The sequence below is a fragment of the Trematomus bernacchii genome, unplaced genomic scaffold (genome assembly GCF_902827165.1).
Source record: "Trematomus bernacchii unplaced genomic scaffold, fTreBer1.1, whole genome shotgun sequence".
Lineage (NCBI taxonomy): Eukaryota > Metazoa > Chordata > Actinopteri > Perciformes > Nototheniidae > Trematomus > Trematomus bernacchii.
Window position 1 is genome coordinate 17,810,432 of NW_022988043.1, and position 23,748 is coordinate 17,834,179.

The window sequence follows — 23,748 nt, forward strand, 5'->3', positions numbered from 1 at the left end:
GCACACCAGTTTGAATACTTTTTATCTCAGATATTATAGGGACGCATACTGTACACGTTTTGGAAACACGTGTTCAATCCACTTTGTTGTTTGGACTTTTTCATTCAACACATTTGTGGGTTACGAGGCCCGTAATAGTGAAAAAACCCAGACAAATCAGTTTCCCAGAAGTCATGGGATTATTAACAAGAAGATTGAAAATTACATTAAATGCCAATCCTATATTTATTTATTTGATTGCACTCTCTCAGTAGAGTTGGCATCAGTTTGAAAGTGGATAAATATCTGTCTTTTTTCATATACATTTTATATTCTGTAAAAAAAAAGAAGCAGAATCGGGAATTCAATTAGTTGAAGCTTAAAAAAACGTTTTATTCTTTTACAATATACTACATCAAATCACATGCAGCTATTGGAACTAAAGCTGAAAACAGGTTGATGACGCACAGAAAATAATTTTGGCTATTTTTCATTTAAGCAACCGTTTTGATATCTTATTAATTAATATATTATGGAAAGCTGCATTTGGGTATTTTTTCTGACATGTTATGGACCAAATTGTATTTTATTAATTAAGGAAATAATAAGCATATTGATTGATAAATAAAATGGTTGTTCAGTGACATAAAAGCTTCTCTGAATCCATAACTCAGAGGCAACTGCTGTGAGGAGTAAACTGGGCCAAAACCATTAGATGACTCTTGGCATGTGATACAATTAGTCTGAACAATCCACTTTCACAATAAGTGGATTGAATTAAGGGATCTGACTTGGATTTGACTTGTTTTCTTCTCCTGTTGGATTCCCACTGTAAACATGTGTATCACTGGTATAGAGTAGTAGTCTGATGTAATGCGTAATAGTGGAACATAATCCGCTGCATACAACATCACATTTTAAATATAGAAAAAAATGTAATATGTGCTTGTTACAAGTTTCCATATCATGAATATGCAGTTGCACATTTTTTATTTTCTATGACAGACGGTACACAACCAAATATATGCAATTTAAAATGATATAACACAAAGAAAGCAGAAAAAACTCCTATTTGAGAAGCTGTAAATGGAGAATATTTGCTTCATGTTTGCTTGATAAATAACCTGAATGCTAAATGACAATTTCCAAGTTCCAATTTTTTTTGAATCATTTTAATTTCTGATTTTGCATGTATTCTCCATATAATAATATAAGTTATTAAATAAAAAGAGTTCTTAATAATATCTGGATATTGATTGTGACCACACTGTCCACAGATCTCTTAATAGGCTCTGCCACACCTCGTTGTGTGTTTAGCGAGGCAACATCCCCGGTCCTCAGCATCAGCCCTTCCAAGCCGATTATGTTACTTAGGAGTAGATGACACCGTGGTCCGGGGTTTTCCACGACACGCTGCCAAGCGCAGGGCGTCCTGGCCATGTTTGATTTTTATCTCATTTGAAATTTGTGAATATCTAGTTCCATGTGTCCTGGTAACTTTCTTTCACTTTGCATGCCAGGAAGTGGAGAAATAAGAACTTAGTTACCACCCTAACAACAGTGGCATGTGTTGGAGGAGCTCTGCAGGTTTTGGCACATTTGTCTCCAGTTGCAGTTTTAGTTCTGTAAATCTCCTGAGCTAGGTATACAAATCTGTTTCTCCTCCCCGAGCTTATGTCTTCGAGGCATGCCAGCCGGCGAGCAAAGATGCAGACGGAGCAGCCTGAAATAGAGGATTAACCTGAGCATACAGGCTAGAAGGAAGAATGGCAAGCAGCGCCCCTTCTCTCTTCCACTAGACTCAATATGGGAAGCTTCTGAAAATGAATGGATGCAAACCAGCAGCCAACATACTTGGCTTTTTGATCAAGCTAATTTCATTATCAATAAATGTGTCATTATTTTCTTCATTACGTAGTTTTTTAGGGAGCCGGGAGTTGCCTTAGTGAGGAATATAAATGAATGAATACATTTATGGATAAATAAATAAATAAAGGCCATGATTTATGTTTGGTGCCCACAAGATTTAATTTGTGGCCTTAATTTAATTAAACCCTTGGCACATATTGGTTAATTCATGTGCTCAATATAAGTGTGTACAGTGAGCCAGCCTCAGACCAGCCTTGGCTTTGCATCCTGCTGGCAATACAGTCAACTCTGAGTATCATATTTAATTGCCATTTTCTCGCAATAATCCATAAAAGCATGTGTTGTCACATGTCTTGATAACTTATGCACAAGCTTAATTAAGGAGTTATTATCCACGGCTACACAACAAAGGACAAGTGCAATAAGCACGTAGCTGCAACCAATTATATGGCCTAATTATACTATTAACTCTAAGGTAGTAGCATCTTGGCTTAAACTAATCAAATATCCCCATTCTGCAGGTTTATTTTTCCCAAGAAAACGTTATTTCTCAAATGTCAGTTATGAAAAACAAGGTTAGCTAATGTAATGCACCGTAGGACTTGGAAATAAAAGCTAAATCACTTCTGTAAGCTAGTTAGCCAGGCATGCTAACTTAAGAGCTTACAAACACGCAGAAAATAATGAGTTCTTTGCAATTTTGGTTGTGAAAATACACCACCTTTCTTTCACTATTTTTAACAGAGTATCACTCACTTCAACCCCCTCCGCTATGACTATACAATAATGAGCTAACAGTCAACTCGACGAAGCTTGTTTTAGCATAAAACCAACATATTCGACATAATCACACTCTTGGCTTTATTTTATTTGTTGACTTCTGACGCTGTCAACCTCAGAAACCTTTTCGAAATCAGTCTTGGCTTGTTTTTTTTTATCAGATGTTGGTTACATCCAACAGCAGATAGGAGCACTATCCTGAAATCAGATCGCAGTGTGAGCGACAGTTTGAGAGCCGAGGCCTGCGGTGTGAGCGTGGCCCTGGAGAGTGACGGCGCAGCCTGAATACTGAAGAGGAGGCTGAGAGTTGTATTCAGCATCATGGCTTCGCCCCCCCCATCAGGCTGATTGAAGCCCCTCTAATGGATTGATCACACTTTTCGTTTCTTGACATTAACAGACACTATTCATTTAATTAATTAATTTATTTTCACATTTTCCAGCTGCCAAATATCTGATGCTTTACATTTATGTGCTGTCACAGAACAGACAAGTTGTTACTATTCCCCTTCTCTTGTTTTAATGTTCAAGGCTAGCAAGGTTTTATTAAACATAGAAGCTGCACTAGTAGTAGGTGTCCAGGGATAACTGTCAGTCGTCACCACTCAAGTTCAGAATGAAAGTATTGGGTAGTATAAAATAACATTTGGCACTTTGTCCAATGTTTTTGTTAAATGCACAAACAGATTAGGCTTCACTTTGTGTTTAGTGCCATTAAGCTAATGTCAAATGGGACATATATATTTTTTCTTTTTTAAATACTTGTGCAATTTAGTATCTACAGTGCCTACCAACCATAAAAGTTGTTGTGTAGCTAATGACAAACAATTATTGACCATTAAAATATAAATAGAATATTTGTTAGTGGTATAATTAAAATGTTGGGGTAATGTATGACTTGTGAGCAAGTCGGCAGTTATTAATTTCAATTATAATAACTGATAATCAATGAAAATGTTAGCATGAAGCCACTGGCTTCCTTCAGTTTTTCTCTAGTAAATAATATCTATATACTCTTGCTCAGTACGTCTGTTAATTAGTTATGGCCAAGGAGCCATTCAAAAAGCTCAAATATAACAAAATAAATAAAAGCATTGCATAACAAAGTTTAAGATAGTTTAATCCTTTAAAAAACAACCTTAAATTGAATCTCAAATAGAGCTTTGGGGTTTTAACAGGATGCATTTAAGTTTAGGCTGAACCCTCACCTAGCACAGCCTGGCATCTGTTGGGACAGATGGTTCAAGTCAACTCAGCAGGCTTGTTAATAGCTTTAAGTTCATCTTTATTTCACTTGGACCGTAATAAAAATCATGTTTTCTTTATTTTGGTGAAATCTGATTTTGTGTTCCTATTAGAGAACTCACTGCAGTCGAAGCATGTTAGCCTCTGCTGGCTTGGATTTGTATTTTGTGTGTTGGGCTGAAGGGTTGGATTTCTCTGTGCGAGGTATTGTTTCCCTCAGTCCCGCGTGGTCAAGAGGATTCAGGGATTTTGAGATTTGCTTTGAAGAATTCATTTTTTGGGAACAAGCGGTTTTAAAACAAATGCAATTGAAGCAGCTTAAGGAAAACGAGCTCTGTAACTGCACTCCTGTTTGCTCATGGTTTATTAAGCAAGACTCTTACATTTTGGAACCAGTCCTTGCCTGATCCTGTTGGGCCAGCTAATAGGATTGTTGGGAGTCTTAGTGCAGCACCAAAAGCTGTCTGGCTTCTATCTCCATTAAAAAAACATGATCCAAATATTTCCTTTTTTTTACTGTTCTTGTAAGAATTTGCTTTTAGATTCTAAATGGGCTATGTAAGAAGCATACTCCTGCCTCCTGGTTTTTTTTGTAGCCCAGTAAAGCTTGCAGCAGCTCTGGTAGAGAGACAAAAACACTGGCAAAGTAAAAATAGACTGTGGGAAACAGATAAGGGCAGCGAGAGACGGAGCCGTCCCTTTTGGCCAGTGGTTAAGTTGATGTCGGAGCCACAGTGAGACGCAGATATGACACACAGCTCTTGTCACATGTAGTAACCCCTCCTTCCCCTCTGTGGATATAAACACTGCGGAGAGGACTTGTTGTTGGCTCCACGGGGGCCGACCTAGTTCCCTCTGGCAGCTAAGGTCACATGTCTTGTGGCTGTGGACTGTGTGTGTGTGCAGACTTCACTTCAAACAGGAACAATGAACTTGGGGGATGTAACAGTAAGAGCTCAACACCTACAGTGAGCAAAGACGGGGGGCAGAGTAAACAAATAAATAATTTGTATCATTCAGTTCCAAGACAAACTATCTGAAATCAAGTTATCCAACACTCGGGCAGCTGAGAATCGTCCCCTGAGCGTCAGTGGTGGTGGTGGTGTCTGTGGTCAGAGGAGGCAGCTGGCGCTCCTATTAGAGGTATTAGCTCAGTGCCCTCAACCACAGACCTATCTGCCGCACTCATTTGCAATGGAAAGAAGCAAAGCCGATTGGGGCCTGTCTGCCGGCCAAGGATGTCGGGGTTATAGGAAGAGAAGCCTCTGTCGTCACCCACTGTGCAGGCTTTACAGCTCCCTGTTTACATGAATATACAGTAACGTCATGTGTGTGTGCTCAACCGCGTGCAGGCTGCAGGATATTTATAAAGATAGACTTTGTTTAACCTCCTATATTCATCGGGGGTGTGTGATTGATTTGTGTTGAGTACAGTTTCTTTTTTATCATATGCATGTGAGAGAGGTAATTCCTCAGGGTTAGTCCAGTCACAATTATTACATTGTGAACTTATCATACAATAGCTGCCTTTTTACTGACCTTGATATTGCCTGTTCTGCACATGCATGTTTGTTTACATTTTTAGCTTAAATACAGCCAGAATAAACAGCGGTTTCCCCCACGTTTAAGGCATTGCTCAGAATTGAGAATGTTTGCCCAAGATTACATAGGCTTAAGAATCAAAGTGTTTTGATCTTTGAAAGGCAGTATTTGCAGAATTACGCTAGTTTATTATCATATCAGTGGCAAAAAATGGTCCTAAAATGACTAATATTGTTTATTAAGTATTTCTGAGACACTTGCTGTCGCACGGATAATTAAGTTTAGATTTTTTTGGATAGATTTTAGGTGTGTCGCTTGGCTCTGTCATAAATGCCAGCCTCTTATACTTTTGGTCATTTTGTGGCAGGTTTTCAAAAAGATAGGTAGAATGGTACAGTCTTTCACCAACTATACATTGTTCTGCTTTGTTGGGAGTCTTCTGCAGACCTCTCCTCTCCACTTTGTATTGCATTATGCAGAAACTTGTTTTACTTTAACTTCCCAGAATAGGCACAACCAACACCTGGAGGAATGCAGGGTTGTCATGAAGCCTAAAATGCTGCAACCAAAATCTGAAGGAGAAGTCTGCAAGAAAGCCTAAATGGATTTAAACAATGCAGGTTTCATAATATTTAAAGGTCCCATGTCATGCTTTTCCCGTTATTACCCGTCCCCTTGTGTGTTATGAAGGTTTTTCTGCATGTAAACGGTCTGCAGAGTCACAAACCCTCAAAGTACACCCTGTAGCGAGTAAAACTCTAACACAGAAAAGACCTGTCTATGCTGCCCCAAAATGCCTTGTTGGAGATTTCTCATTTTCCATTGTTTGCTTCCTGGGTTCTGTGACGTGTGAACACCCAAATCAACCACAAATGACCGGATTGGCCCAAATGGACCAATCCGTGGAGCACCTCACACACCAGGATCCCTTGGCTAACTAACAGGGAGTCCCCATTGACTTGCATAGAGCTCCCTGAACGCTGGTAATAGACGAGTTGGGATCGCGGAGAAATGCTCTCCGCAGACCCATTCTCACAGCGTTATAAACCTTTTTCTTACTCAATATCAAGCCACACTTATTGTTTTTACTTCGGCTGTGAGTGTTTGTGTGTGCTCAGGATGAGTTTCGCTGTGTTTCGCTGTATTGCCGACCCGGAAACCTGTCCGCTCCTCGCAGCAGTTTGCAGCAGTTCGCAGCAGCTGCGAGCAGCAACGAGCCTTGCAACGTCCCGACCAATCAGAGCACACTGGGCTCACAGGGAGGGGGGGGGGCAGGAGCTCCAACAAGCCGTTTAGGACAGAGATTGAATACCTGGTGAATACACATACTTTACAGAGATGCTGTATGAGAAACCAATGTGAGTTTGGAAAATTGCACAATGTAAATCTATTCTAGTAGACCTCAACAATGGAAATATGATCAGTAGAAATGGCCATGACATGGGACCTTTAAAGGTTTTACTGCTTTAAGGCTGAAGTACTTGGCAGCATAAAGGAAATGTGTCTGAAGGCGTTTGTGTGGCTTTATCTTTGCTACCTATAGGAACTTGGACGTGTTTTTTCGAACCCTCCTCGCTGGAAAAGTTGTTGAAATGTGCACAGTGACTTTTTCACACCTTGCTCTCTTTCTCTGCTAAGACATTTACATGTATCTTTGTTCCAGCCTCACGATAAAGTAAATGCATGAACAGGTCTGTAGTGCCTCAAGGAGACGCACACTGAGTTTTGGTGAGAAAACTGAGTGCAAATAGAACAGTGTTTGTTGAGAAAAAGTCTCCACAGGGGACCTTTAACATGATGCAATTCCTCAGAAATATAGGCAAACAGATTTCAGCATGTACTCATTTGGGGTTGGCAGGGATTTAAAAAATGATTCAATCAGGACTCGTAATGGGCTGTTTGTGTGTGCAGTAATATCCTATTAACTGTATCTCGCTAAACATTATTGTCAAAGCTTCCCCTCTGAAAATACACTGAACATCTGTAACGCTGCATTCCCACAATGAAGCCTGGCACCCTGAGTTTGCAGCAGGGAAAACTCGAGGGGAAAATAAGGAGTCCAACAACAAACAACATCTCTCTCTCGTCATTAAAGCTAATAGATAATAGACTAGTTTCGATGCCTCGTTTTATTCCTCACCTCCAGCCAAATGTGTGTGTGTGTGTGGGACTGTGACAAGGTGGATAACAAGTATGCACAGCAGATACTGGGAGAAAAGCACCCCAGGGCGGCAGTTGCTCACATTCTTGTACTTGGCAGCTCTGTATCGTCTGCTCACATTATGTTTCTCTCTCTTTCTCATTGCAGTCATTTCAAGGCAGTCAAGGAAGAGCCTATCTGTTTAATTCAGTGTAAGTATGAGACACACACACACACACACACAATTTCCACATTGCAGACGATTATTTATCAAAAATGTCATTGTGTAAATATCTTATTGAAGCCACAGTAGTCAATCTTATGTCATTACAATAGCAATATTAAGGTTATTTCCCCCATATGGTCAGACTCACCATATCTTACAACAGTGATTTTCAACAGCTGTGCCGTAGTTCACCTGTGTGCTCTGAGAGATCGTCAGGTGTGCCTTGGGATATTGTCCAATTTGACTTAAACGGTTTCTGCAAATGCAATCCAACAGTCTGTGGTCTCAAGCCAGCTAGAAAACTAATCTCCAAACAAAACACCCTTCACTTCAAAAAAAGAACACAGACTATTATCTATCTGAGAAACAGGTAACTATAATGATAAAAACCACAAAGGTGTCAGAGAGCTCTCAAAGCTAGTTCCATTGTAGCAGAACTTGTGGCCAAATTGAGAGACTCGTCATTAAACTGTAATTGTATATGCTGAATGGCTAGGCTACAATGGGGCACAGTTTGCTTGTTTTTGAATGTAAAAAGTGTACCGCTGTTCAAAAAAGGATGAACAACGCTGTCTGACAGGATGCACCTTTTAAGTGAAAGATTCTAGCTGCTCTTCTCCCGCTCTCTCTGACCTCCACGACCCTCTCTCCCTCCCCCCTGCAGGGTGAATGTCGGCTGCGGGCCAGCTGAGGAGCGGGTTCTCCTCACAGGTTTACATGCTGTGGCTGACATCTACTGTGAAAACTGTAAAACCACCCTTGGCTGGAAATATGTAAGTCCTTCAACTTTCACCCCAGCTCTTTTCCTGTCCCATCTAAATGTTTATTGATGCACCGTTTACGCCTGCCGCTGTGTTGTTGGGCAACTCTGTGGCTTCCTGGCCTGCTAAGGGACAAATGATGCTATAAAGGGTCGAAGGAACACGGTTTCTTTCGTTAAAGCATTGCTTGTTAAAACCACGGTGACAGTTTGTCTTATTTGCTCAGGGTTATATTTAAGCATAGAGATTAAGCACTCTGTGGTCTCCTAGTGTCGAGGTAATTACAGTGCTTATAGGTTGGCTCCAGACTGGTACCTCTGAGAGTCTACAGTGATTAAATACCAAGCCATTTTGAAGAGGCTCGTCCCGGTAACTGTCTGACGAGACTATCGAAGGGAGGAAAATAACTCAACAAATGATAAGACAGAGACTCACTTAAAGCTGCTCCTTCAGTGACAAAAACAATTAGACTCTTAAAGAAAGCCTCACAAGCAAAAGCAGAGCAAAGCTGGTTTATAAGGCTGAGCAAATAATCCAGGAGACAGACTCACATGGACATGAGTCTCTTGGAGCTGAGCGGAACTCATCCAGCACTTCAGGATGTGCTCTCAGACATGGAGTCAGGACATTTGAAAGAGGTGGTTTGGTAGCTAGGAAACGTGTCCTGTTTATCTACAATAATGCATAATGTGGCCAGATAAATGACTGTGCATATTTTTCTTTCTGCCTGTTTGACTCAAAATTAAATGTACTGCCTAGTTACTGCAAACTTTTTTATGTTATGTTAAAGTCAATTAATTTAAAACCTTTTTTGTTTTTTAAATTCCCTTTGTGGGGCTTACCTAATATTTGTTTTCCTCTGAGCTTTCAATCATTATCATTAAATCATTTTTACTTTTGCATTAATGTGAAAGCTTGATTTTACTGTCTGTTAAGGTTGAGTGATTTCCTTTGTTTTCTTCTACAGATTAGTGAGTATTTATTATTTTCTCAATGTTTTGGAATATAAGGAATGGTAAATCACAGGTCATCCCATGTATTACCTTGCATCCTTCTTTATTTATTTTTAACAAGATCCCCCTTCACCCACCCTCAGGGAACACACCTTGGCAGGTGATGTGTTCACAATACAGCATTTCACAAGTACAAGTGCACGTTTTCACAGCCATACTTTACCACCATTCTCTTCCATTGCTTATTTTTTTTTATCATTATACATGCTTCTGCTGCTTTTGATTAATTGGTTTGTTGATATTTTAAAATGGTGAGAAATGCCTTAGTCACACCTTCACAGTGTGCAAAATGTACAAGCCCTTTTTGATATTGGGCTATAATAAACTTTATATGGACAAGTATTAAAAAGCAGAAAGTCTTTGCACATTAGAAGATGGTATGACATATTTTTCTGTCCAATAACAAATGAATTAATCTACTAATGTTTCAGCTTTACTTGTACGTATACTGACGGGTACTCTATTAACAATATATAGGAAATGTATTGGAGCAGAAGTAAACAGGGTATGACAAGAAGACTCAAGTACCTGAGATGTGTACAGTACTTGAGTATATGTACTCACCACTGCTTGTAACTTTGTCCCTTTCCTGTGTGTTTTTATTTTACAGGAACACGCGTTTGAGAGCAGTCAAAAGTACAAAGAGGGAAAGTTCATCATTGAGCTGGCACACATGATCAAAGACAACGGATGGGAGTGATGCTCCTCTTCTCACTCTCTGACCTTGGAATGCTCTTTAGTGAACTGCATGGAGCGATGACCATCGACCACCTTGCCCCCTCCCGAGCCCCCTTAAAAAGAAAAACTCCACGAACCTCCACCCCATCGCCTCTTTCACACGCACACACACCCACCTGCCCATCGTGAGAGTGACAAAATGGCGACAGAGGAGCAACTGGAGTGCTGTGATTACTTTGAAGAGTGTGTGTTCTCCTTCACAGAGCGGGATTTTTGGGGTCTGCTTTCCTCACTCTCACCCCCCCCCCCTCACCGAACCACGCTAACAAGTGACTGTGGTGTCATGGCGACCACTATGCGAATGGAGATAGACTTCACTGAGAGGACATGTGTTTGTTTTCTTTATGTTGCTCACCCAGCGAGACGGGTGACGATTTATTTTTAATGTTATTTACTATATCTTTATCTTCTGGGTCTAAGGACTTGGTTTGATAGCAGATGGGTGTTACTGGTTAGCATTTTATTTCCCTGTCAAGTCTGTCCTGTTGTGTTTTTTGTTGTTGTTGGTTTTTATTTGTCTCTTTGCCTTTAGCTGAGCATGCTTTTCTTTGCTGATGTCCAAATGAGCAATCAGGGACGGGTGGGGAAAGGGAGTTCTTTTGTAGTTACAAATATGTAGCAGCATCTTGCTTTTAAAAAAAAAAGATGAACAAATTGGCAAAGGATGGGATGCAGTAGTGTGGGGTGTTATTCCTTATATATCTTTATTGTTTTATCTTTTTTTCTTTCTTGTTCATTTTCTTAACTTCTCCCCCCTTCTGGTACTTCTCAGAACCCAAAAAGCATAAGGAGCAGCACCTCCGATGTGTTAGACATAAATGGATATGTATAACTATAAATATATATATATATAGATATTTAAATATTTGTAGTGTTTGGCTAAGTGCGATTGTGGCTGGTCCCATTTTGCAGCAGTACCACAAGTTAAAAGGAGCGAAAATAGTTTCTAGACTGGGGAACCTGACATCAGTGGCCACATGTCATAAAGCATTAAGGCGGACTGTATTATTCCATTGTCTAGTAATGAAACAATCAGAGAGACATCTACATATGAATATATATATATATATATATATATATACACGCATACTATGGTTACATATCCATAAATGCTATGAAACTGTTCATAGTACGTAAATATTGGAACATGGATTCTGAATATGCTTGCTGTCGTGCACATATGTATATATGCATATGACTTTGTGTATATGCATTGTGTGTGTGGTCACGCATTACACAGTGACGTACTTGAACGTTGCTATTTCGTTTGCACTTTGCAGAGGCCTTTGGTTCATCTCAGTTTAGAGGCAAAACTTTAGTTCGCTCTTGTCTGTATTTTTCTACTTTAGTTTTTTTAAACGGCCTTTCTCACAGATGAACGACAGATTGTTGTAGACGGAAAGAAAGTTTGACCTGGACAGTTTGAGGTGTTTTCGTAGTTTTTTCGTTACGACTGAAGCTAGATGCTTCTACAAGTTTTGGTTTTATTTCAATAAGATCAACAACTGATGCTTTTCCTCTTAGTTTTTCTCGAGAAAAGTTTAGTTTCCGATTCTTTGCTGCTATCGTAGAAATGCGGCCATTTCCTTCTCGCTCTTGTAGGTCTTTTTGCACTTTAAATGCTTATCCGTCTCTCTCTCTTAGAGCATATGAATTGTCTCTTTGTGATTTGCCTCTAAGCCGTATGAATCTTGTGCCTCTTCAAATCATGAACAGCCTCCCCTCTTATTTTTCTGTTGTGCAGTGCATAACTTGAAAAATCCTTTGTGTGAACGATGTGTCTTCCCCCTTCTGTGGCCCTCAAAAGAATTGTTTTTCACATAGATCCTCATAAAATGTATCTTTTTTTCTTTTCTTTTCACAACAGAAACTTATACATAAACACTTATATTTTCTACATTAAGATTTAGAGGTGCAAAAACAGATGGATATTTCTCAGAGTAAAGCATAGAGGAGGAGGTTTGGAGCATGCGGGATGCCTTAGGCTTGTTGTTTGACTTTTTATTGTAAGGATAACAAAAAAGGTTGGCAGCAGGTGGAGGCGGGGCGGGATGGGAGAAATTTAAAAATCAGCAGTGATTGATTACTTTGCCGGCAAGGTCAGTCAGATCACATGACCTTTTTATCCTAAAAAACGATGACAATGCAAACCCTTAATATACAGCGGTTATACCTACTTGAAAATTTAAAGACATAAACAGCTGAGATATTGGCCCGTGTTAAAGTTTTTGTACATAAACTAACATATTTAAGGTTTTATACGTATTTCTACTGGGTTGGTTCTTTTACTTCCCCAACTTGAAGCACTTTTGTTCACTGTACCTCTGACTGTGTGTGTCTGTGTGAGTGTGTCTATGTGTGTGTGCATGCAGGCCTGCACACGAAGGTGAATGTTTAGTTTCTTTTCCGCAGACACTTTATTTGTTTCTCTTTTTTTGGTTTGGAAGCGTTTTTATTTGTCCTGATGTTTTCCTTCTTTCGCAGCTGTTTGGTTTCTCTCCCGGTGATCCGTGAGGTCGAGAGCCAGGTTAGTTTGTTTGGAAGTGATTTATCATTGTTTTATGTTGCTTTTCTGTTAGCTTGTTTATTTAGCCTGTTTGTTGAGAGCCCGTTGGGGCCGATGTTAAGGTCCCTGCTGAGCCGTGTGGACATAGGGGGGCGAGCTGGAATCTCCCACCGTGTCACAGGGAGACCCTTTCACCACTACAGTCAGTGTCTCCTGTATACAGGGCTTTCAGGGGATGAGACGCACCCTCTGGCGGCCTTTTTGGAGGTTCTTAGCTTTTGTCACCGCTGGCTGTATGTATCTGATTGTATTTCTTAATTTTGCTGGTTGTGACCGAAAATGAATGGTTACTTCCCTGATATATTTGATTTCTTGTTTTGATAAAGTTAGCTTCTTACCTATCGGAGCTCAGTCGCTACACCCAGTTGTGGGACTATTTTTAACTACTCTTCAAATAAAGCACTCAGTATTCCACATTCCACTGCGCACATGTCTTTAAAAGGGGAACTGTTTTGGCTAACAGTCAGTGTTTCAAATGTTCACCTGGCTGCCATGATTCAGAAGTTTACTTCAGGGGCCGTCGATTGTTTTTACAACTCACTTTAGATGAAAGCACGCTAACTGACAAAACGCCTTGACGCAAGATGGCGGCTGCGTTCCTAGAGACACTGCAGTCGGAAAATAGCGATATGAGGCAATGTATATGATGTGAATATTGAAAAATAAATGAGCTAGCCAGCTCCCAACGGAGTCCGTTTAACTAACGCTGGCCAGCCACCTGCGGTGATGCTTATTTCTGTAACCAGTGTAGCATGTTAGCAGGTTGGAATTGGCTAGCTAGCTAGCTTAGTAGTATGTTGCAAAAACAATGGATGCCACCGAGGGTGTGTCGCTACCCCTTGGCGTCAGTGTCTGGTTGAGTAAAAGGTGCAACAGAGTACATTTCGGACTACACTAATCAGTGAAGCAGGGTGTAGAACCTTCAAACAGAGCAGCATTCAATCAAAACTCCTCAGCCTGGTGTTATGTTTCTCTTTTAATGGTGCATTTAAGCGATTACGAAGGGATCTCATTGATATTTGTGTTCTTGTTTTAATCAGTGCTAGTTAAATGGCTACATTTCATGAACTCTGGTATTCACCACTTTGTGGGCCATTTCATGGTGATACACTTGAAAACTACTGAGACTGAAAGTTCAGGTTTGGCTGTCTGTTTGTCAAGAGTCTGATCATATATCATGATCTACCTAAGCAAACGAGTTAAAGCTGTTCAACCTACATCAGACTCATATCAGAAAATGTCTAAATCCAGCCCTTGGTTTAGATTTATAACTTTATGAACCTTTTCCAATGACACTGGTAGATACATTTTTCTACAAACAAACAAAAACTACCTTACCAGACCATTCATGTCTGCCTATATGGTAACTGAATGGACTTGTTAGCTGTTCCATGCACAGAGCCAGTTCCTCCAACGGACCTCCACATTGGCGCCAGCAGTGGTTGCTCGCAGAGCCTCTTTACTCGCCCTGCGCTCAGTCAGTTTAAGTTGAATCAACAAAAAGCAGTTGCCAGTGTCACCGCCGGTGTGTACCAAAAAGACCCAGGTTCTACCGAATGCATCAGTGTCATGTGTTAATGGCGGGAAGGAAGTCAGGGGTCGAGCGTCTCCTGGAGATTTAAATTCTATACCAAAATGAAAGAGGAGAAATCCTGTCTCGTATGACATTGTCTTTCGGTAGAATGTTTTGATTCTCTGAACACAACAGTGTCAAAGCAGCCTGGATGAAAATGTTAATATTTGCTGCTGAAAAACTGTTTACTTTTTATTGTTATTTTTGTTTTATTGTGACACTGGTTACCAACTTCATGAGCTCTGTTACTTTCTATATCTGTACCTAAAGCGTAATCAAAGGCAAGATTGGTATACAGGGGAAAAGACTGTACAAGTTATTTTCTTAGGGCTTTTAAACCACAGTTTAAGGTCTAAAGCATGTTGTATTTATAATGGCTATATGTTGTGCCTGTTTTATTTTATTTTTTTCCTAAATTCAAAACAAAACTATGATTATGATTTTCATTTGACTACATTGCTTTGCATTCTGTCTTAGTAAAGCCATGTCACATGTCTGTTTTCACTCTAATGTAAACTATCAGATATCACAATAAATTGGCATTAAGTTGTGGATGTGTGAAGTTGTGAATTTTAGCAACTGTTTTGTAAAGGTATTGGAAAGTAAACTGTGAATATTTATTTAAAAGCATATACTACCTTGTATTTAATCTTCAGAAGAGTTTGAATATGTCACCTTTTTTTGCATCTTTTTTATAATAACTAAAGTGTTGAGCAAATTGTCTAACATTTAAAAAATATCTAATATCTTTTAGGTCATTTTGATACATTTAAAATAGAGCAAAGGTCAATGTGAAAGCCATTTCACAGTCGGTAAATGTGTGAAAAAGCCACAACAACATGACACATTATGAAAACAAACATTGTGTTGCAGAAGTACAGAGCAAAAAAAAAAGAGGAACTTATCTGGGGCGGTTGTGCGATTCCTGTAAAAGAGGATAAAATGAACTTTGTCAGTTCAGCACAGAGGCCAAACGTCTGATTAAATATTACAGGCCTGGCAGGAAATATGTCAGAAATTGCCCTTAAAGTATAGAACAATCAGTGGAGCGTGAAATTCACTTGTTGCCCTGCTGATGTGTGGGTCTCCGGCAGAGAGGCTGGCAGACTGTCAGGTAATTAGTTTAAAAGAGAGAGACCTGCACAGTTTCCCTGATGCTGCTTCTTTTTTGTTCTTGCTGACCCAGAGGTCAGCTGTAGTCTGCAGCCATACTTCCTCTTCACAGGTTTACACTTCTCAGAACTTCACTTTGGTTAAAAAAGGGGAACTAGTTATCTTTCATGGGTTTCAAAGTGTATTCCTCAGATATATGTCCACATGATTTTCTTGAAAACAATTTAGGGCTTACATCTACAAAACTCAATTTAAATACTTTTCTTAAAACTGGTGGAATGTAACTAAGTACAGTTACTCAAACTACCCAGCATTATATAATGTAGTTGCAAATATCCTTACCAGCTGTAAAGTTCCTACGAAGTTCCTATGATTACACAATGATTCAATAATTACATTTCTACATTGTGAAATGAAGCATAATAAATATTTTAACTTGTACTTTAAGTTTATTTAGTTAATACTTCTACTTAAGTAAGATTTAAGAGTATTTTTACACTGTAGTACAGCTACTTATAATAAAGTAACATTTGCAAGTACTTGAATACCACTGTATTCCAGAATAATATAACCTTTTAAAATGTCAGGCCAAGATATGAATAAATCAAATAAAAGATAAAACCACATTTTGTTGGAAAACAGGTTGTGGTTGTATCCTATATTTGGTTTTTACATACACCGTTTTAATTTTGGTTTCAGGTACTCCACACGATTTAAATGGGAAGGGAAAATGGTAAATGGACTGCATTTATACAGCACTTTCTGAGTCTCTCCAACCCCTCAAAGTGCTTTTTGATATGGTAGTCAGCAGAGATGGGGTCGTTACTAAAAAAAAGAAATATATTACATATTACATATTACTTTAAAAAAAAGTAATATATTACACTACTTCGTTACTCTCTACATAAAGTAACTCGTTACTTTACTCGTTACTTTACTCGCAGGGCCGGCCCGCCCCTCCCTACAGGCAGATCACGCAGACTGCTAAAGTTTCAAATGTTCTCTTTAGTTCAGTTTCCATTGTCGCATAAGACTGATCCAGATAGCTCTGACTATGGCTGTCCTCTGTCTCCTGCTATCTGTATTTTGCGCAGTATATCTCTGAACGATGCGATGGTGATTCCACTGTGCAAATGGAGAACATTACCTCTACTATGAAGGATGCTACAAGCCTGTCCATCTCTACTTTGGTTACCGGTCCTCCAAATTCTAATTTGTGCCGCTTCGGAGTCGGCGGCGGCGACTCACAACATCCTCACTCTGGGTTCGGGGGTCCGGTCCTTAGCTATTAGCTTCACCTTAGCATGTGTTCTTTGCAGGTGTTTGTTGAGGTTTGACGTGGTGTTTGCAGCAGTGGATAACAGCTTCTGGCCTGGACACAGTTTGCACCTCACCGTCACATTCCTGTCTATTCTTCGGACGAACTCAAAATAATGGGCATACCTCCACCCCTCGAAAGTTATCGCCATGTTTATGCAGCACTGCACGTGGAGATGTGGACGCGCAAATCGCGCAGATTACGTACATATAAACCTGCGGCGGAAACCCCTCTTGTCTGTCAGTGTGATTATGACTGATTTTATAAAAGTAACGAAGTAACGCGTGTCGGGGCAATGTTAGTAACTGTAGTGTGATTACTGAATTATAAAAGTAACGCGTTACACTACTCCGTTACCGACAAAAGTAATATTATTACAGTACCCAACTCTGGTAGTCAGATATACCCATTCACACACATTTATACAGAGGCCACCTGCTTAGAAAAACGTACATTGACAAACATTTACACCAGTGAATTGATAAACCAATTTGAGTTTAAGTTGCGACTTGTTGACTGCTGGGGTTTGGAATCGAACCACTGACCTTACAATTGGAGTGACCATCTACCTCATGAGCCACAGCTGCGCTACAGGTAAAAATGTTGCTAACTACTGTTTGTGCATGCTTAATTCATGCAAATTAGAAACTTGGGTTCTCATCTGTTATCTGTTATCATCGTTTTCTTATTCTGGTTAATGATTCTGTATTCAGATGGGTTATAGCAGACAGCTCAAACAAATATACTTCCTGTTTGGTAAACAGTTTTCCAACGCCTTTTCTATTGCAGCCCCAAGACTGTGGTACAGCATCCCCCTCTCTATCAGATCGGCCCCCTCCATTGACTACTTTAAATCCAGGCAAAAAACGTAATTGTATTCTCTGGCGTTTGACTCCTTATCTGGCTGATAGTGCCTTTGTATTTGTTTATTTGTGCATATGAGCTGTGTGATTAAAGGTCACCTATTATGCAAAATCCGCTTTTCCCTGTCTTTTTTTACATAAACATGTGTCTCCTCTGTGTAAAGAGATTCTGAAAGTTTCTGGAAAAAAGATTTGCTCTCTTTTGGACCTGATCCATTTATATAAAAACCTGTCTGAAAATGAGCTGATCAGATTTTTGCCACTTTATGATGTCATGTTTTTTTGGGTTGTGTAACCACTAGCGTCTAGCCAATAACCAGCCAGTAACCCCCCCACCTTATCACCTGAATCTCCTCCTAGAGCACCATTGAGTTCTTTTTAACCAAATATCTCTCAGAGGGGCGTGGGGAGTGGCTCCTTATTTTCATCTAAAGTAACAGACAGAGAATCAGCACTTTTGAAACAGGGCTAACACAGAGGGGATTATGGGATGCTACAATGATCTGTTTGGTGTTTGGAGCCAAACACTTCAGAGACATGTTTTGTATATATCTGAGACCTGTAATATATTGATGAAAAATAGTTTAATAGGGGACCTTTAATGTTTACGTCAACGTTTTTTTTATTTTTATTTTTTATGAAATGCTCTGTTCTGTACAGCACTTTGGTCAGCGTCGGTTGTTTTTAAATGTGCTCTATATATATATATGTGATTGATTGATTGATGATTGATTTTGGGTGCACTGACCTTTAAACTGTTTGACTGTAGGTAAGTTCTGCAGCTGCTCTCATTACTTATTTATGTCCTCATGGCTGCAAATGTTTAACATCTCTGATCCTAAAGATGGGATATCAATAACTGTGGATCCACTTGGATCAGTTTTGTTAGTTCATGTTTCTAAAGGACTGAGATGAGTCCTGCTGCAGCACGGTTATGAATAATTTAATCAGACTTGAGATTTGTTGTATAGATATGGAGTTGCTATGGCAGTACATACTTAATTCTCGCCTGCATAGTGCTTCCTGTCCGTCTCCGCACTTGTGATTCTGAGGCCCACACAGCCTCGTGTTTTGATGTCCTTGAGGTGTCTTCAAGCAAAGAAAAAAAGCAGCCTGTCGGCCTTTTATTTATCTCACACTCCCTGTCTTGCTTTTAAAGCTACAACACGCAACATTTTTACATTAGTTTAATAAATCCAGAGCAGATTGTGTTTCTTATCGATGTATGCTATGAGTGTAATAAGTTCATAGAACAGTTTTGATTGTTTCAGAATTTTACGTATGAAATTGTTAAAACTAGCATGTGAATTCTTGAGTTATAGTCAGAAACGTGTTTTTTTAAGGTCACAGTGACAATGACCTTTGATTCCGAAAAACGAATCAGTTCATATTTGAATGCAAATGGATATTGGTGATATAATATAACATTTCTGAAGTGGGGTGTTGGGGCACATAATTACTTTCTATCTTTCGTACTTTAAAGTGTATTTTGATGCTAATATTTGTGTACGTACTAACTAAAAGTTGGAAAGCAGGACTTTGCTTGTACCATATTATAACTACACTATACTATTTTACTTAATGGGGACCTCTTATTTTACATTACATTACATGCTACTTGTTAGACGCTTTTATCCAAAGCGACTTGCATACTCAATACTGTGGACAATCCCCACAGGAGCAATTTGGGTGAAGTGTCTTGCCCAGGGACACAACGACATGCTGACTGCAGTGGGGTTTGAACCCCCTGATCCCAACACCAAGGCTCTATTCACTGCGCCACACGCCTCCCTGTATTCTTCCTGTAGTGCAGGGGTGCCCAGTACTACGGTGGCCCGGAAGTGCAAGACACCACAGCATTTCACAAAACACAACAGCATTTCAGAAAACACCACAGCATTTCAGAAAACACCACAGCATTTCAGAAAACACCACAGCATTTCAGAAAACACTACAGCATTTCAGAAAACACAACAGCATTTCAAAAAACGCTACAGCATTTCAGAAAACGCAACAGCATTTCACAAAACGCCACAGCATTTCACAAAACGCCGCAGCGTTTCAGAAGACACCACAGCATTTCACAAAACACAACAGCATTTCACAAAACACAACAGCATTTCACAAAACACAACAGCATTTCACAAAACGCCACAGCATTTCACAAAACACAACAGCATTTCAGAAAACACCACAGCATTTCAGAAAACACCACAGCATTTCAGAAAACACCACAGCATTTCAGAAAACACCACAGCATTTCAGAAAACACTACAGCATTTCAAAAAACGCTACAGCATTTCAGAAAACGCAACAGCATTTCACAAAACGCCACAGCATTTCACAAAACGCCGCAGCGTTTCAGAAGACACCACAGCATTTCACAAAACACAACAGCATTTCAGAAAACGCCACAGCATTTCACAAAACACAACAGCATTTCAGAAAACGCTGCAGCATTTCACAAAACGCCGCAGCATTTCACAAAACGCCGCAGCATTTCACAAAACGCCGCAGCATTTCACAAAACGCCGCAGCATTTCACAAAACGCCGCAGCATTTCACAAAACGCCGCAGCATTTCACAAAACACAACAGCATTTCAGAAAACACAACAGCATTTCAGAAAACACAACAGCATTTCAGAAAACACCACAGCATTTCACATTGGACGGAAAGGGTATTCCTTTAGGGAGAACACTTCTTGTTTGTGATTGGACAGAGCCAGCCAGAGAAGCACTGCTGTGATTGGTTGTTTTTGCTGCCAGTCAAGAAATGACGATTCGTGATCGGTCAGCACCTTTATATATACAGTCTATGGTCAGCACCCGACAGCGCAACATGTCCCAACACATCAACCGTTAGCTGTTAGCACACACTCAGAGCTCACAGCTCCTCATATCTGTTCAGAAACTGGACAAAAGTTAAACAAGTACAAACCACAGACTGTCTATGTCATGGCGAATACAGTCGCTGCTTTATTTATGTCTGTATGACGCTGTTGTGAGTGTGGACGGAGCAGCTACAGGTTAGTTTAGCCTGATCGATCGGCCCCCTCTCCAGCACGTCTTGTTTGAATGACAGGAGTAAACACTGACAGCTGCGGTGAAACTCGAGCGATTAGAGCGATGCGAAAAAAACATGAATTAATGCTTTATTAATTCATGGTTTTTAAGGGGCTTATCTCCATGTAAATACTATGGTAGACTACCCAATATTCGCATCGCTCTAATCGCTCTAGTTTCACGGCGGCTGTCAGCTGTGTTTGCTCCTGTCATTCAAACAAGACGCGCTGGAGAGGGGGCGGGGCGTATCTCCATGTAAATCCTATGGGAGATACCAACTACAACAAAATGAACATATTGACCGTGATTTAATTGTAATACACGTTTCAAAGTGATGCCGAAGTAACTACATACTGATACCGGTTAGTAAAAACCATGAATTAATGCTTTGACAAGTCTGCAGACAAGACGGCAGGCGAAAAGCTTTTAAAATGCGTGTTTTCTGAATGGAATCGGATCGATCAGGCTAAACTAACCTGTAGCTGCTCCGTCCACACTCACAACAACGTCATACAGACATAAATAAAGCAGCGACTGTATTCGCCATGACATAGACAGTCTGTGGTTTGTACATGTTTAACTTTTGTCCAGTTTCTGAACAGATATGAGGAGCTGTGAGCTCTGAGTGTGTGCTAACAGCTATATGTCCCAACACATCAGCCGTTAGCTGTTAGCACACACTCAGAGCTCACAGCTCCTCATATCTGTTCAGAAACGGGACAAAAGTTAAACAAGTACAAACCATAGACTGTATATGTCATGGCGAATACAGTCGCTGCTTTATTTATGTCTGTATGACGTTGTTGTGAGTGTGGACGGAGCAGCTACAGGTTAGTTTAGCCTGATGGATCCGATTCCATTCAGAAAACACGCATTTTAAAAGCTTTAAGCCTGCCGTCTTGTCTGCAGACTTGTCAAAGCATTAATTCATGGTTTTTACTAACCGGTATCAGTATGTAGTTACTTCGGCATCACTTTGAAACGTGTATTACAATTAAATCATGGTCAATATGTTCATTTTGTTGTCGAGTTTCACCGCAGCTGTCAGTGTTTACTCCTGTCATTCAAACAAGACGTGCTGGAGAGGGGGCGGATCGATCAGGCTAAACCAGGGCTCTCCAACACGTCGATCGCGAGCTACCGGTAGCTCGCGGGCAGCTTTTCAGTAGCTCGATTATCGATTATAGCGTAGTAAGGTTGCTTATTGATTTTTCGGCCGCGGCTGGACAATAACGTTTTTTTATTTTAGATTTTTTTCTGTCACACGAATATCAAATGGTCGGTGACGCAGAGATCAAGGAACAGACGTGACAGCAGCACAGCGACAACACACACGGAGCAGTCTGCTTTCTCCACCAGCACGAGTCCAGAACTAACAGCAGAATGACCCGCTCTGAATCAGGCCCTGTCGCTGCGCCTCAGAGACACACAGGGAGGGATTTGTGTTTTTTGAAAAACACTCGTTATCGTCATGTCAGGTTTTTGGTGGATTTAATCAAGTCTTGGATTGCAGAGTATGAATGTCCTCTTGCTATTTTCAGTTGATAAATACTTGTGTAAAGTTTGTGAAGGCAGGAGGAAAGCTTCCGCGATCACCGTCTCCTCTCCGTTCCTCCAAACCCCGCCCCCTCCCTGAAAATAATGAGTGACAGGCTGATAGTGACCCGATAGAAACTTTATTATTCACTTAATCACTGATTGAGATATGATGAAGCTAACTTAATCTCATACATTCATGGGATTTATGTAACAGTAAGACAGAGAATGTAAGTGTGCACCCACATGCACTATTTTTGTTTTTATAATGCTATTGTAAATACTCCTGCTGTTTTCAGACTCAAGTCATGTGTGTCTTTTTTTTAACAGAAGACCGTAGCTAGAAGCTGCAGCTAGACTGCAGAAGTATTAGTTTTTTGTTTTTGAGGATGGAACCATTTTCACACACAGATATAGGGAGGCTAGACCTATACAATTGATTTATTATGGTTTATAATTTAATGTCAAGACGAAGAAGAAGAAGAAAAAGATGGCTGAACAACTGTTCAGTGTCAATCCTGTGGAGATCTCCAAAATAATGTTCAGCTTAAGTCTCAGCAAAACTCACAACATTTCTGGAGCCTTGTAGACCCAGAAAACTATAAGAACATTCACCAAGCAGCACTGAAAATGTCTGCTTTATTTGGTTCTGTTCTACATACCTTTGTGAAGCAGCTTTTTCTGACATGAATGAAATCTAAATACAGAACAAGACCGACTGATGAACATTTAAATGACTCTATTAAGTGAACCTAAGTGGGTCCAGCATACACCTCTATGGTGGACTGTATGCAGTGCCATTAATCTCACTAACAAAAGAGTGAAATGCTTGTAAGGTGGTGATTAAGGACACTTATGTGAATGTTCAGTGATGTACTTATTATGTGGGCCATAATAATATGTGAGAAATCTTCGTTTTCTTGGACCTTATTTTTGATAAGCTTTAGGTATTGCAATTTCACACGTATACAAAAGTATAGCTTAATTCAACTGATGAGGGCTATGTGAATAAATGTAAGCGATGTGATGCAAGTAGCTCTTGGCCACTTTCATTTTTTGAAAGTAGCTCTCAGATGAAGAAAGGTTGGAGACCCCTGGGCTAAACTAACCTGTAGCTGCTCTGTCCACACTCACAACAGCGTCATACAGACATAAATAAAGCAGCGACTGTATTCGCCATGACATAGACAGTCTGTGGTTTGTACTTGTTTAACTTTTGTCCAGTTTCTGAACAGATATGAGGAGCTATGAGCTCTGAGTGTGTGCTAACAGCTAACGGTTGATGTGTTGGGACATGTTGCGCTCGGGTGCTGACCGATCACGAAGCGTCATTTCTTGACTGGCAGCAAAAACAACCAATCACAGCAGTGCTTCTCTGGCTGGCTCTGTCCAATCACAAACAAGAAGTGTTCTCCCTAAAGG

The 23,748-nt window shown here is 40.1% G+C and overlaps 1 protein-coding gene across 2 annotated transcripts in view; it reads left to right on the forward strand.

Moving 5' to 3' along the window:
- LOC117472754 (protein yippee-like 1) overlaps positions 1 to 14,984 on the forward strand; it is a 28,195-nt gene extending 13,211 nt beyond the window's left edge. For both annotated transcript variants that reach the window (XM_034118132.1, XM_034118131.1), the window contains exons 4-6: positions 7,724 to 7,767; positions 8,446 to 8,554; positions 10,166 to 14,984. In XM_034118132.1, coding sequence (XP_033974023.1) covers positions 7,724 to 7,767; positions 8,446 to 8,554; positions 10,166 to 10,255 — 243 coding nt within the window. In that variant the 3' untranslated portion in view covers positions 10,256 to 14,984. The remainder of the gene's footprint in view (positions 1 to 7,723; positions 7,768 to 8,445; positions 8,555 to 10,165) is intronic.
- The last annotated feature ends 8,764 nt before the right edge of the window (positions 14,985 to 23,748 follow it).